The 13049-nt window shown below is 32.6% G+C and overlaps 1 protein-coding gene across 1 annotated transcript in view; it reads right to left on the bottom strand.

Moving 5' to 3' along the window:
- The window catches only part of PAX5 (paired box 5), a 234036-nt gene that overhangs the window by 192321 nt on the left and 28666 nt on the right, over positions 1 to 13049 (bottom strand). The window contains exon 3 of the mRNA XM_087926350.1: positions 7321 to 7518. Coding sequence (XP_087782476.1) covers positions 7321 to 7518 — 198 coding nt within the window. The remainder of the gene's footprint in view (positions 1 to 7320; positions 7519 to 13049) is intronic.

Genomic DNA, 13049 nt, shown 5'->3' with positions numbered 1-13049 from the left:
TTCCTTCCTTCTGGTCCCATTGGCTGATCACAAAACTACCCCAAACATTAACAATATTTCAGATAAATATTTTTCTGTGATTTATTTAAGCTTAGACTATTCCTACATTGAATAAATTTATGTACACCAGCACAAACAAGGGATATAACTTGACTTATTGACACATTCACAACAATAAATATACATTTTTAAAATTATTGGTTTATGTATATTTGGATCAGAAAAATACTACTATGGAATAAATCAGGACATCTGCTATAGGACATCTACAGAGTAAGTGGATGTAGTAAGAAGAGCTAAAACAAGAGATCTAAGTATACATAAATGGTTTTGCTTGTCATTGATTTCAATAAGAACAAACTGTTATATTAATTTCCAACCAATGGAACAGCCTGCCTTCAGAAATTGTGGGAGCTTCATCACTGGACGCTTTCAAGAAGAGACTGGGTGCTATCTGTGTAGAGTCTACACAGTAGAAATGGTATAGTCTCCTGCTTGGGCATGGGGTGGTGGACTAGACCCTTCCAATTCTATTAATCTGTCTGTCTGTCTGTCTGTCTAATCTTTTCTACCTGAACTGCTGCCTTCCTGGATATGAACTTACCCAGTTATCTAGATCAGAAGAAGGCCTGAAGAAGTTTCCATAGCTGCCAGAACTTCCCATATTAGAAAAGTGCCCTTTCCATTATGCAGGTATCAATTTAGAGAGGTGCATTTTACCACCACTTTCACCAACCTACCTGCTAATTGATTGTAATTTTATTGACTCTAATGTTGCAGCTTTTATAAGCTGCCTCAAGTGTTTAAATAAATAGATAGCCAGGATACAAATCCAATATCTTAAATGAATAAAGTCTTCACTCAACTAACATTCTGTTAACTGACATAATTCTATGCATTCTGTTCTATACTATACTATTCTACACATTGAAACATATAATATTTATGTGCTCCGGTTTAATTTATTCTCATTTGTTAGTTTTTCAGACTTAGAATATTCAAGAAAATAATACCCATTTTATATACAATCCAGAAAACAGCCAATGAAATGTTGGGCTGATCATGAAACTCAACTGGAAACAGTACAGTACAGCATGTCTAAACCTTCAACCTGAAGTGGATGATGGGATAATGAGATGATGATGGTTATGATTATGATTATGAAGATCATGATGATATAATTTTAATAAAGTAACTGAAAAATTATTATGACAAACTATCTACTTTTCCAAGTTTGCACAATTTGCCAATCTATGAACAACACTGATTATGTCCTTGTTTAACAGAGGACCCACGTTTTCCCAAATATATAGTTCAAGGCTATGTATTTAAAACAAAATCTAGAAGCAAGTTTTACATTTAGAGTTATGCAGTAATTGTTTGCCAAGCACAACCATGTTATTCTTGAAAAGGCTCATGGATGGTGAATTCATGGTTAAAAGGTCTTAGTCATAAACTAAGTCATGATTCAACATGTTAAAATCCCTCCATCTTTTCTTAGCCTGTAATAAAGATAATATAGAACAATGCCATAATAAGTAAGTCTTTAAAAAACCTACAAAAATAGAACTTTATAATAATGCTAAGTTTAGATAAGGAATATTTGAGTGGTTTTCTTGTTGAGTTTGGTTGTTTTCTTGAAGACATTCCATTATATCATCAGTGTGTCATCAATACTGATGATGTTACCTAATTTAGTAATGAGACAACTGCAAGAAAGCTACCAAGCTCACGGAGCACCAAGGACCCTTCATTATTAAATTTCTTTAATAAGATTTTACCAATGCACAGCTTTTTACAGAATGTCACACATTCACAAGCATATTTGGACACCATCTTAATTTCAAACCATCTAGTTCTTCAATTCTTATGATTTAGTGCTGCCACTAAAAGACCTTATGGATATTCAGTTTTGGTGGGGAAATTGATATATGGACAATTTTCTGTGAATGTTCATAAAGGTACATAAAGTGAACTCACACAGAGTGAAAAGTGACTGGATGAATAAGCCTCTATAACAAGAAGTGAAGCTCTGTGATTTTGTATAAGTCACTGGTTTGCCTCTCCCCACTCTCTTGCTACCTTCATGTCAGTCTACACATCTATGCCCAGAGAAGGGCAAAAACAGAACAAATAATAGTAAAGAATAGTAAAGGCTCTAAAGCTGTATGAAATCAATATTAAGATTAGCTAGTCATGAACAAAGTTGTCTTTAATTAGAGATCCCCTGGAGTCTCTAAATGTTCCTATGAGTTACAGAAATTCTTTTCCTCCCACATCTGACCCTGAAGAATCCTTTCCTTGTTGTTCTGACTGATCCCACATTACTTTGAAGCAGATGTGTGAGAAGGAAAGCATTACAGAAAAATAATTGGAGAAAATCACTTTCCTCTCTTAGATATTTCATCAGCAGTACTTCTCATATACCTGGTTCCCAGACTCTGATATTTAGAGATATATAATTCAACTGTTTACAGTATTGATACTATATAATTTGCAAACATGCATGTGATGTCATTTGTTCCTTGCACCTAGTTCTGGATGGGATTGCACTGGTACTCAACAGACCTGGTACTCAACCTGGACTTGTACTCCTGCTCAAAGAGCAGGTGGCAGTCATGGCCAGGACAGCTTTTGTGCCAATTCATCTGGGGTACCAATTGCTTCTTTCCTGAGTTGCGTTCAGTTACACAAATCTTGATCATCTCATCCTTGGACTATAGCAAGGCACTGTACAAGGGGCTACCCTTGAAGAATATTTGGAAGCTACAACTGATGCAAAATGAAGCCATGCAGACAGTTCTTGGGTCCCCTAGGGTGGCTGATATTACACTGGTTGCCAGTTTGCTTCCCAATCCAATTCAAGGTGTTGGTTCTTATCTTTAAAGTCTTTCATGGCATGGGTCCAGGTTATCTGAGGTGCCGTCTCCCCCCGTGCAACTGGCCGGCCCCACCTGTGCTAGCAGACAGGTCATACTGCAGATTCCATGAGTCAAGGAATTTTGGTGGGCAGGGTCCAAGAAAAGTTTTTCTGCTGTGACTCCCACCCTCTGAAAACATCATGCCCCTGAGGTAAGATTCACAGCTTTTGGCCTTCCAAAAGGAACCAAAGACCTGGATCTGCCAACTGGTCTGGGGTGCTGATGAGGTTGCATCATCGTAGAGGTGATTAATGGTCTAAGATAACACTCTACCTTTCCTCTGTGTCATTCTTGCTCCCTTTCCTCCCATCTTTATTAATTTTAACTCAAGTTTAGTATTAATATTTATTGTTTTAATGTTTTAAATATTTTATCTTATTGTTTTTAATTGATTGTAAGCTGCCAGAGTCACCTCTCGAATTTCCTCTAGGTGAGATGGAATTTAAGTTTAGTAAATACTCATTAAGAAAAATAATAAGAAAGGCCCCCCAAAAACGTCTGAATAGTGTATGTGGCAGTATCTGGAGACAGCAGAAGAGAAGAGAAAGAACTGGGGAATATAACAAGATACAAGTCCTGCAAATAAAAATAGAGCAATTGCAGCGAAAGAAAGCAGAGGTAGTACCAATAGTAATAGGGGTCGTGGGTGCAACTCCAAAACAACTGAAGCCACACTCGAACAACATCGGCAGTGACAAAATCACCACCAGTCAATTGTAAAAGGCAGCTTTACTCCAAAAACCATCCTCCAACAATATCTTTAACACCCATCAAACATTCACATCTGCCTATCCCAAATCCTTGGGACAAAATCAATAGATGGACAAAAATGCCCAAAATCAGTCTGAACATCTGGCTGATCATGTGAGAAACCAAAATGAGGAGGAGGAGGAGGAGGAGGAGAAGGAGGAGGAGGAGGGTCCAGATAACATGTCTGGAACAAAGTCCATTGCGCAAGCTAAGCAGATCAAGTTCTATAATTTGCCTGGATCATACAGCAACCATAACTATCAATTTGTATGCATCGATTTGTAATAAAACCATGTGTCTATAAAAAGAATAAATATTTATCTTTTTTTCATTATCTTGTTGTTTTAGACTCCCCATTCAATGCCTATCACTTTTTTTCTCTCCACATGACCAAGTTTTAGATTACAAAATATTTGGGGCAGGGATTTCTCTAATTCAAAAATAAAGACATCTTCAAATTGAACTCAGTTTCTGGGGATAAGATAGATTTATTCTATAAAAGAAAAAAGGAGCAGTGAAGGAGAAGAATATAAACATCAATTACTTAAAGCACCTGGTATAAATTCAAATTAAGATAAATCATATATCAGTATGAGATCTTTATACACAAGAGAATGTATTTGTTGCTTAAACTGTTTTTGGTGAATGGCTCCCATAAAAGCCAAGTAACAACGAAAATCATATATGATTTCTTTAAAATTAGTCACATTGTAGTCAGCAAAAAATTCTCTGTAGTTATATTCTGCATTCAAATCCAGCCTTCATAAAAGTGGCATAAAATGGTACTGCTGAATACAGAGCTAGGTCCTTGATTCGTAGTGAGTATAAAACATAAATGTTATTTTAAGATAACACAAGCTGAGGTAACTTAATCAAAGGCCAAGAATATTTGAATAGTTGAATATTTTAATTACATCATATTGATATTAATATGACTAAGCTAACTTTGGCTCATGAACATTTTTAATTAGATTGTAGGTCAAACTATTAGTTTACTTTTCAGTCTTACCCAATATATCTACATTATTTGATTAGGTGATATAAAATTTCTTAAATAATTATATGCAGGTGTGATTGCAAGAATGTTATCCATTTATGTATCTGGTCACTGGCAACTATTTGGTCCACAATCCTATAATATTTGTAGAAGAAACGAAAGTAAAACTAATAACTGATTCAAAATTCATCAAAAGTGCTAGAATTTCTATTTTAGCCACTGTGATTAATTATTGCGCTTTCACTTCATTTAGAAAAGAAATAAACTTTAATGTTTTAATAGCACTTCAAACAATCATTCCCCTTGCAAAAAAGCTGGTAGCACATATTTTCCATTTAAATTAATGAAATATGCTAAGATGCAGGTAGCCTTCTTAATTTTAATCAAAATTTAAGCCAATGTTCTTCATGTTATAAATATACATGAAGCTATGTAATTCAACTGCAAAATATTTAGTTATTTAAATACAATTTGACAATCCACTGAAAAACTAACATTCTTCATTTTTGTATACTGAACATTTTTCCTAGTCTCTGGTGATTGTTAATATTTTACTATTAAAATGCTAAATATTTTGTGGCATTCCAAAAATGTTTGAATCCTTAAATAGAAGTATAACACAATATGTAAAGCTTTATTTCATGTTGAACAAGTGGAATTTTATTATTAGTTACATTGAAAATATAAACATGAGATTAATAGAAATTATTAGGGCTATACTGTGATTCAGAAAAATCTGGAAAGGGGCTTTGAACACACTTGTGCACAACTTGAGCAACTGCATCTTTTCCTAGGACCAGGTTGCTGGTCTCTGCAGCAGTCTAAATAGTTGCAAACAGCTACGATATATTCATTTCTAGAACATTCCAGGGCACCTTTCTACAATCAAAGCTAAATCATGATAAAATCCTTTAATGCTACTGTTGTTTTATATGTAAATATATAACGCTTATACATTATGTATGTCTTTGATTTACCAAACAATTTTATTTAATTTTAAATCAAATATATTCTCAGAAGCAGCAAACCTCAGAGAACATGCCTAAAAAGTCTGCATGATGAACTATTTAAAAGATTCTTTGGAATCATATTAAGGTTTTACTTCTGGTCATAATAAAAGCAACCAGGATAAACAGAGAAATTTCTATTATACTTATTATATGTTTTCCTTTTGCAAGGTTCTGTGTTCCTGGATTTAGGGTTGGAGTCTATAAATTAGATTTGTTGAAATGTTTGTATTATATCTGTATTGATATTTTTTTAAGAAAAAAAATCTCAGCTGCCAGTTGTCTATTTATTTTGTAGCTTCTGTTTTCATTTTGCTTTTTTTAAAAATGTTGTTAGTCACCCAGAATCACTTCTTGGAGATGGATATAAATTGAACAAATACATATAATTGAATATATAAGTAAGTTTGACTTTATAACAACTCAGAACTACCTACAATATCTCAGGAAATTTTGAGATGTACTATCAAATCGGAATAAAGGCTAGCAAAACTATCTTGAATTCCTATCAGAATGGGAATTCAAACTTGAATTGTGCTGCAAATCTTAATACTGGTATAGAACACTTTGCTTAATGGTGTTAATGCTTCAGTAATTAATATAACAAGCACACCAGATAACAAATTTGCAGTAATCTACTTTTGATCAAAATGTGAATTTAAATAGAATTAACTATTAATAGATAAATAGATAGTGGATGAATCATATCCAAATGATATTTTAACTCTTATGAAACATGTATCTGGGATGTGATGAATTCCTATTGTAGGCACTAGTATGATAGGATGGGTATTTTAATGTTGTAAGCCACTTACGTGTAAGTTGGGTGGCTATATAAATTTGTTTAATAAATACATAATAAAATCAATGACTAATTCTCCCTGAAAAAGCAAGAAGTATACATATTTGTAAGCATAACTGTTTTGGGCACCATAGAAGTTCAAATCATCAAACCTCCAAAATTCAAAGTTCTATTTTTACAGCATGTTTTATATTAGAATTGTGAACTATTTAGCAAAATTGACCTAAAATCTGATAGATTCTGTCATGTACTCATCATATGCTAGCTAAATAATAATAAGCTTCATAGATTCATTACACCAGTCAAGAAATTGAACCTACCAGTTCCAGCCTAGATTCTCCACTTTTGTTTGAATTGTCAGATAAACTATTGAGTTTCTTTCAATACAGTGGTAATAAATATACAGGAAAATCTACAATATCTGATCTTTCCCCTAGCCTAGCTTATTTGTTGCTCATTTCTTAATTGTCCTAATTTTGAACAAATTTCATTATATGACAAATTAATACTGCCATCTTCTCCTGAAAATTCAAATGTCAATGTGTCAGTGTATAGGAGCACCCCAAAAAAAAACCAAATCTGGAATCTAGGAGAAATACTTTTGTTAATCTTATATATGTGCGTATAAGTGTATATTATTTCTACCAACCCATACTAGAGATTGTTTCTATTTGGCTCAGTGAAGCAAACTTAGATGAAAACTAAACTGACTGGTACATATGGATTTTGCATCTGGGGGGGAAAAAACAGCCATGGAAATAGCCAAAATAATCCTGTGTCATTTTCAGATAATAACAAACACTGCCAAAAGCATCCCTACTATGCAGTCTAAAAGAAGCTTACCTGTTAATTGAACTAACGCTGGGCACTGTGTCATTATCGCACACTCTTTCTGCTAAAAGTCTGTCCCTGATCTCCCAAGCAAACATGGTGGGATTTTGGCGTTTATATTCTGCAATTTTTTCTACTACTTTGGGTGTGGCAACCTTTGGCTTTGAACCTCCAATAACTCCAGGCTTAATGCTTCCAGTCTCATAATACCTAGAGGGTGAAAGGCAGAAAAGGAAAGTTTAGGTTTAGACAGCATTTTAATGCATTTTAAGCCCACCTCCCACCTCCAATAAAGGATAAGAATTTAAGAATGGCACAAATTAGGTTCTCACATTTTTCAATAGCAATATATTAACATATCTTTACTGTATTGCATCACTGATATTAATAATACATTCATTTCTTTTCTTAGATTTGACAAATATAATTTAAGGGGGGGTAACTGCAATGATGTTGCATTGTTTTTTTGCCAGCAAAAAAATAAGTTAATATGTGTATTATTAATCTGTAACAAAATTAAATCAAAGCAGTATTTTGACACTGCCGTATTTATAGGAAATTGTCAAAGACATGACAGAGGCATAAAATGTTAAAATAGCATCATGAAAAGAATGCATGAACGTAGTGACCATGGGGTACTCCAACGGTCCCATTTTTTTCAAAGCCGTTGTAAATTTGAACAGTCATTAAATGAACTATTGTAAGTCCAAGATTACCTTGTGGTGACTGAACTTCTGTATGCACTTTGTTAATGCATTTCTGTATTTATTATTAGAGATGAATCCCTTTTGGGGGGGGTAGTCTTTATTTCGGACCTAATAAATTGTTAAGCAGGATACTGAAGTTAAATTCAACTGCAGTCTTTCCTGAGTGGTTCCCTGCAAATAAATTTTATTTAATCCCCATTCAGTTTGGCCTACACACTGGGAATTGTGTGGTTGAAATCTGATATATCTGGAGCTCATCTTTTTGGGAACAATTATCCAAAAACTGTAAGGTTTGTGCAGAATCCAAAGGAAACATTCCCATCCAGTATGCCTGCTAGCTTTTTAAAGAAGTGGCCTGCTGTTCAGTTTCAGTTTGCACAAGCTGTTTATTGATGAAAATTATGTTTAAACCTTTGCATTCTGAGTGGCAGAGCCCCAATTATGGAATTTTCTCCCAAATTCTGCTCAGATTATCTTTGTTCTATCTTCTTCCAGAAAATGAATCTAGTGACTCTTTTTCACCTTTACATTCCTGGGTGACAACTTATTGAGAGTCGGTCTTCTTCTGGGTTAACTACTACTTTGCTTTTCTTAATTAACTTTATTTATTGTATTTATTGTTAGAAAAAACACTTTTCCATTGAAGGCTCCTGTTTTCTGAAATAGGAGATTTGACCTGCCAACCTTTTGTTAGTCTTCCAAAAGTTGGTAAAAATGGCTCTCCTCCAGAGGGCTTTCAAATGATTAATTAAAATTGCTTCATTAAAATGTTAAGTGTAATTCAAAAACTGTTTTAATTTAAATCAATTTTTATGCTTTTATTATTTTAGTTTATATTATTATGGTATGGATATTTTTATTTCTGTAAATTGCCAAGAATCACAAGATTAAATGGTTTCAAAATCTCATAATTAAACCAGTATTGTGGGTTTTATTATGATGGATTCATTTAACCCCGTTTGCATGATATTTTTGTGAATTGCGCTGAGATCCTCTGGCAGGAAGGATGGTACAGAAATAGAATAAAAAATAAAATAAAATAACCCCTCTGGTCAAAATTTAATTGTGACTTTCTTGTATATGCAATAATTATCACACAATAATTAACAATGTGTTTATACCTAGCAACAATTATTCATTTATTAATTCAATTAATCAATTTTTAGAGCCACTCAATTGTCAAGAGACTCAAGGCAGTGCTTGAATAAGAAATAAGAACATTTAGATGCTTTACAGAATAATTTTCCTGCTTTGATCACATTATCTGACTTTAATCTAGTTAAACTAAAAAAAGTTCATTTTAAACCAATGTATTCTCTTCAAACCCAATAGAAATCAATCAGATTTAATGCAGGCATTTTTCATGTCACTCCCGATTTATGAAATGGAACTTTTGCAGTATATAATGCTTAATTTCCTGACCTAGGCTTTGCTGATTAATAACTTATTGTTGCATCTCAATTTTCACTATGAAAATTCTGGAAGCAGTTGATACCAATATTTAAGAACTAGGTACCATTTTAGAATGATTAGACATTACTTTTTAAAGCACCTCAGAATTATTAAATTATATTCTTACTGTTGGGGTGCTAAATATGAGAAAAATGGCTGGCTAAAAGAAAGTGTGGCATAGTGTGTTAAACCAGAGACGTAATGCATTTTAACTGGTCTGACATTTTGTTGCCTGGGGATACGGCAAGTAGCATCACCCATGCAGGAAAACAAAGTATATCATATCCAAAGTCAGTCAAATTGCACTGTCAGTATGAGGTAGAAAACATCTCTCCCCAATACAACCAGTAAAAATACAATAATAGCAGATTAATAACAGTTGGCCCTCTTTGTGATACTTGACATTTACCCTTAAATCGGCTGCTTTAATGAGCTCAATAGGCCCTATTTAAAGCATTAACCAGTGCTGTTACACTACTGAAAGAAAGACAGTTTGGACCCGATTTGAGATCAGTCAGTAAAAAATGCCTTGCATTAAAAAAAAAAGTTAAGTAAATGATCATTGGGATTTGATTTTTTTTAAAATAAATTTTATTGATTTTACAATTAAAACAGACCAACAACACATACATAAATGTAAGAGAGAAAAAGAAAAGAAAGGAAGAAGAAAATAGAAAAAAAAAGATAGAAAACAATTAAAAACATTTTCATCTTCAACAGTTTGTGAGACCTCCTTTTTATCCTTATTTTATGGCATATACACACTTATTTCTTACATATATCTGTATATCACTACTATGGTTCTATCCTATCCTCTTTTGCCTTTTAGTGCGAAATCTATCTTTGGTCTATCCATTTGTACCAGCAGTTCCAGCTGTTGTAGTATATTGAACTGTCTTTATTTTTTAATGCCAAGGTTAATATGTCTATTTCTGCACAACTTGAAATTTTTTGAATAATCATCTCCTCTGATGGAACATGAGGCTGTTTCCAACATTGTGCAAAAGCCAATCTGGCCACTGTCAAAATATGTATTGTTATATATTTCACTTTTTTTGGTATTTGTTTATCAAAGATCCCTAATAGAAAGGACTCTGGTTTGAATTCGATCTGTTCTCTTGTTATTTCCTCCAGCCAATTTCTAATTTTCTGCCAATATTTTGAGCTTCTGTACAGGACCACCACATATGGAAGAAAGTTCCCTGTTGTTTTTTTTTAATTTCCAGCAATTCAGACTCATATTGGGGTGCATCTTCGCTAATCTCGAAGGAGGAAGGTGCCATCTATAAAACATTTTATAGGCATTTTCTTTGTATGCTACCGATTTTGTAATTTTATTATTTCTACCCCAGACCTTTCCCCATTCTGTTATGGTGATACTACGTCTGAGGATTTGATTTTTTTATCCTAATGTTATCACCCCAGTTTTTCCCTGGAGAAAGTAATGACTAATATTTACTTTGTGTCATGACCAAACACAACAATACAAACTGAATTATTTTACAAATTAATATACAGTTGAAGAAAGCTATATCTTTCCAATCCTGGATTGACAGGAAAAGATTCACATTCAGGTTGTGGTTATTTCTGGAATTCATCATGCTGTCCATTTACACATACCTTCAGTAATAATATTCTCAAGCACTATTGGCCACAGATTCATAACTCCTATCAAATTATTGTTATATAGTTATATTTCCAACTATTACTTTTGCCCCATGGTTGAACTTAAAAGTTGTAAATTAAGAAACACTGGTTCCCAAGATGGAATGAAACTTCATATATAACTGGCTTCTCTTTTTTTATTTAAGATGCACACAGAGAGAAAGAAAGAGTGTTCTCCAATTACACTGACATTTTATGAATTGTAATTATTACTTATGAAAATAATGAGCTATGAAATTTCAATTTATTGTTGACAACTTAAGTGACAAAGCTCCAGAACTTGATTCTTAATTCCATAATAGTGCAAATACCTCTAAAGACAAATCCATTCTGAAACGTTAAAACAATTACATGTTCTTTCTGACCTGTTTATTTGTTTCAGTCATTGATACTAATAAAAATGATTATTTAGCCTTCCGAGAGAATTGAAGAAGGAAAAATAAAACAGGATACCACAAAACCAACTGCTGCCATTAAGAAATAGGACTTAACATTCCAGAAATATTAATGTTCTGGTCTAATATAAAAAATAAAATATATGAAAACGTATAATTGTATATTAGTGCTGACTTATATTTTCCTTGTATTTACCAGCTTGCCTTTTTTAAGAAATATACATTGCATTACAACTTTTAACACTTCAGTCTTAAGGCTATTTATCGAAAAGCAGTCCTGCTAAAATCAGAAGAATATTTCCAGAATAAATTATCTTTTGGAATTCAATATTAGAATACACCCACACCTGCACATATGAAGTTATATTTCTCTGTATATAAACCTAAACCAACTGTATTTCATTCTCTGATTTATACTTATATCAAATAATTGCAAAGAAAAAAGATCCATTTTTTTATATTTATTGACCTTCTGTATATCTTCTGTTGATTGACAGTCAACACAAAGTATAGAGATAAATCAGATTCATAGCTATATTTAATGTGTTAAACATCATGCTTTAATATCAGTGGGAAAGCTTTGCTCCCACAATTAAAGAATAAGATTAAAGAATACATTTTTAATGGATTATAATTTTAGCAAAGTATTTAAAATAAAAGTTCTGCTCGAGTTCATTAGAAATTGTACTTTTGGTTTTCAGTACTAGGTCCAGACCTTCACACCTGTGTACTATGGCTAGCTAGTAAAGAAGAAGTGATAGAAGTGATTTAAAAAATGTCATGTGGGGAAAGTATATTAAAAAATAACAGTTTTGTCTTGTACATATATAATAAAATTTAATAAAATCTATTATGTTCATTTTTGTCATTGTTTCAAGTTGATTCAGGCAAGATTATTACATAGATGATCAAACATTGACTTTTTCTAACTTTTGCAAATGTAAAAACTTATCTATTCAGGTGAGGGGAAACAATACATCGATATCCATAATACCTAAAACACTGACAAATTTTAGGACGAAAGATTTTTATTTAGGCAAAAATATTGCTAATGTAATGGAAATCAGTGTGGTACATCTACAAACTACCTTTGGTGAGAACAATTAACTAATTAGTTCTAATTTATTTTTCCCTTATACAAATTTAATGTGTATGTCCAACCTTATTAAATCAAGAAAAAACTCATTGAAGCATTATATTGATGTTCAAAATCATGATGCTGTCTCAGACATACCATTTCTCAATCTACATTTATATTATTGGAAATTGTTCTCTTTGCTTTTTTAAAATAAATGTTATGTTGTTGCATTGCTTAGATTAGAACAACAAAATTGAAGTATCATTAATACTATTGCATTATTTGTATATGCAATTTGTCCTTATTTCCAATTTCATTCCATTGCAAAATAAAATATTCATTTATATATATATATAATTACAAAAAGGAATTCTAAACTATCCATTTAATAGGCAAAACCAGGGCTTGACTTCTCACAATTGTTTTGATCGGTAAGACTTATAA

This window comes from Pseudonaja textilis, chromosome 2 (genome assembly GCF_049901715.1).
Source record: "Pseudonaja textilis isolate UNSWEBS1 chromosome 2, rPseTex1.2, whole genome shotgun sequence".
In the NCBI taxonomy this organism is placed as follows: Eukaryota; Metazoa; Chordata; class Lepidosauria; order Squamata; family Elapidae; genus Pseudonaja; species Pseudonaja textilis.
This window is presented reverse-complemented; position numbering and strand designations above follow the sequence as displayed.